The sequence below is a fragment of the Apteryx rowi genome, unplaced genomic scaffold (genome assembly GCF_003343035.1).
Source record: "Apteryx rowi isolate R43461 unplaced genomic scaffold, aptRow1 scaffold_1456, whole genome shotgun sequence".
Lineage (NCBI taxonomy): Eukaryota > Metazoa > Chordata > Aves > Apterygiformes > Apterygidae > Apteryx > Apteryx rowi.
In genome coordinates, this window is record NW_020447704.1 from 22,358 (window position 1) to 23,901 (window position 1,544).

At 65.0% G+C, this 1,544-nt stretch overlaps 1 protein-coding gene across 1 annotated transcript in view; it reads right to left on the reverse strand.

Annotated features, from left to right (window-relative positions):
• Positions 1-724, reverse strand: part of LOC112962297 (myosin-7-like) — a gene marked incomplete at its 3' end in the record, with an annotated part of 19,009 nt that extends 18,285 nt beyond the window's left edge. The window contains exon 1 of the mRNA XM_026058316.1: positions 524-724. Within this exon, the coding sequence (XP_025914101.1) occupies positions 524-724 (201 nt within the window). The remainder of the gene's footprint in view (positions 1-523) is intronic.
• Positions 725-1,544: the final 820 nt, after the last annotated feature.

The window sequence follows — 1,544 nt, forward strand, 5'->3', positions numbered from 1 at the left end:
GGACACTGGGGGGGCAGAAAGAACTGGCTTCTAGACATCCCTTGGGCACCGGGGGGACAGAACAGGGCTCTAGGTGCCCCTCAGGCACTGGGGAGAACAGAACCGGGTTCTAGGTTCCCCTTGAGCACTAAAGAGCTCAGAACAGGGCTCTAGGTGCCCCTCAGGCACTGGGGGGGGGCAGAACCAGGTTCTAGAGATCCCTTGGAGACTGAGGACAGAACCAGGTTCCAGGTGCACCTTGGGCACTGAGGAGAACAGAACTGGGTTCTGGGTACCCCTTGGGCACTGGGGAGGACAGAACAGGGCTCTAGGCACCCCTCAGGCACTGGGGAGAACAGAACCGGGTTCTAGGTTCCCCTTGAGCACTAGAGAGCTCAGAACAGGACTCTAGGTGCCCCTCAGGCACTGGGGGGGGCAGAACCGGGTTCTAGGTTCCCCTTGAGCACTAGAGAGCACAGAACAGGGCTCTAGGCGCCCCTCGGGCACTGGGGGGGGGGCAGAACCGGGTTCCAGGCACCCCCACCTTGCCGCGCTCGGTCTCGGCGGTGATCTTGGCGCCGTCGCGGGAGACGATGGTGGCCTTGACGAACTCCTCCTTGTCGTCGGGGACGAAGATGTCCTTCTTGAGGTCGAAGGGCCGGGTCTGCGCCTCCACCCGCTCCTTCTCCGGCTTGCGCAGGTAGGGGGCGGCCTCGCCGAACTCGGCCATCTCCGCGTCGGGCATGGCGGCGCTGGGCGGGCGGGCGGCGGCGGGAGCTCAGCGCCCTCCCGGGAACCCCCGCAGCCCCCTGCCCCAGTTCCCCCGGCACCGCGTCTCCCAGTTTCCCCAGTTACCCCCTGCCGCTTCCCCAGCCCGGTTCCTTCCATTCTCCCACCCGTGTTCCCCGTTCCCCCACCCCAGTTCCTCCTGGGGTTCCCCAGTTCCTCCTGGGGCCCCCCAGTTCCTCCCAGCGCCCCCCAGTTCCTCCCAGCGCCCCCCAGTTCCTCCCGGGGCCCAGCCTCACCTCTAGCTGCTGGCTCGGGGGACGGTGCTGACGATGGGTCTCTGCTCCTGGGCTGGGGGGCGACATGTGAGTCCGCGTTCACCCCCCTTCCGTGCCCTCCCAGTATGTCTCAGTACCCCCCCAGTGCTCCCCAGTATGCCCCAATACTCCTCCCACCACATCCCAGTTCCTCCCCATAGTTTCCCCAGCTTTTTTTCCAGTTCCCCTTCCCAGTTTCCCCACAGATCCTCCCAGCTCCCCAATACTCCCACTGACTCCCAGTTTCCCCATAGACCCTCCCAGTCTCCCCAGTCCCTCCCTGCTACCCCCCACTGCCTTCCAGTCCCTCAGAGACCCTCCCAGTTCCCCTGTAGACCCTCCCAGTCCCTGCACACTCTCCCAGTCTGTGCCCAGTTTCCCCGTAGACCCTCCCAGTCCTGCCTGGTCCCTCCCAGGTCCCCTGTAGATCCTCCCAGTACCTCCCAGTTCCCCCATAGATCCACCCAGTATCTCCCAGTCCCTCCCAGTTACCCCTGCAGACCCTTCCCGTTCCTTCCCAGT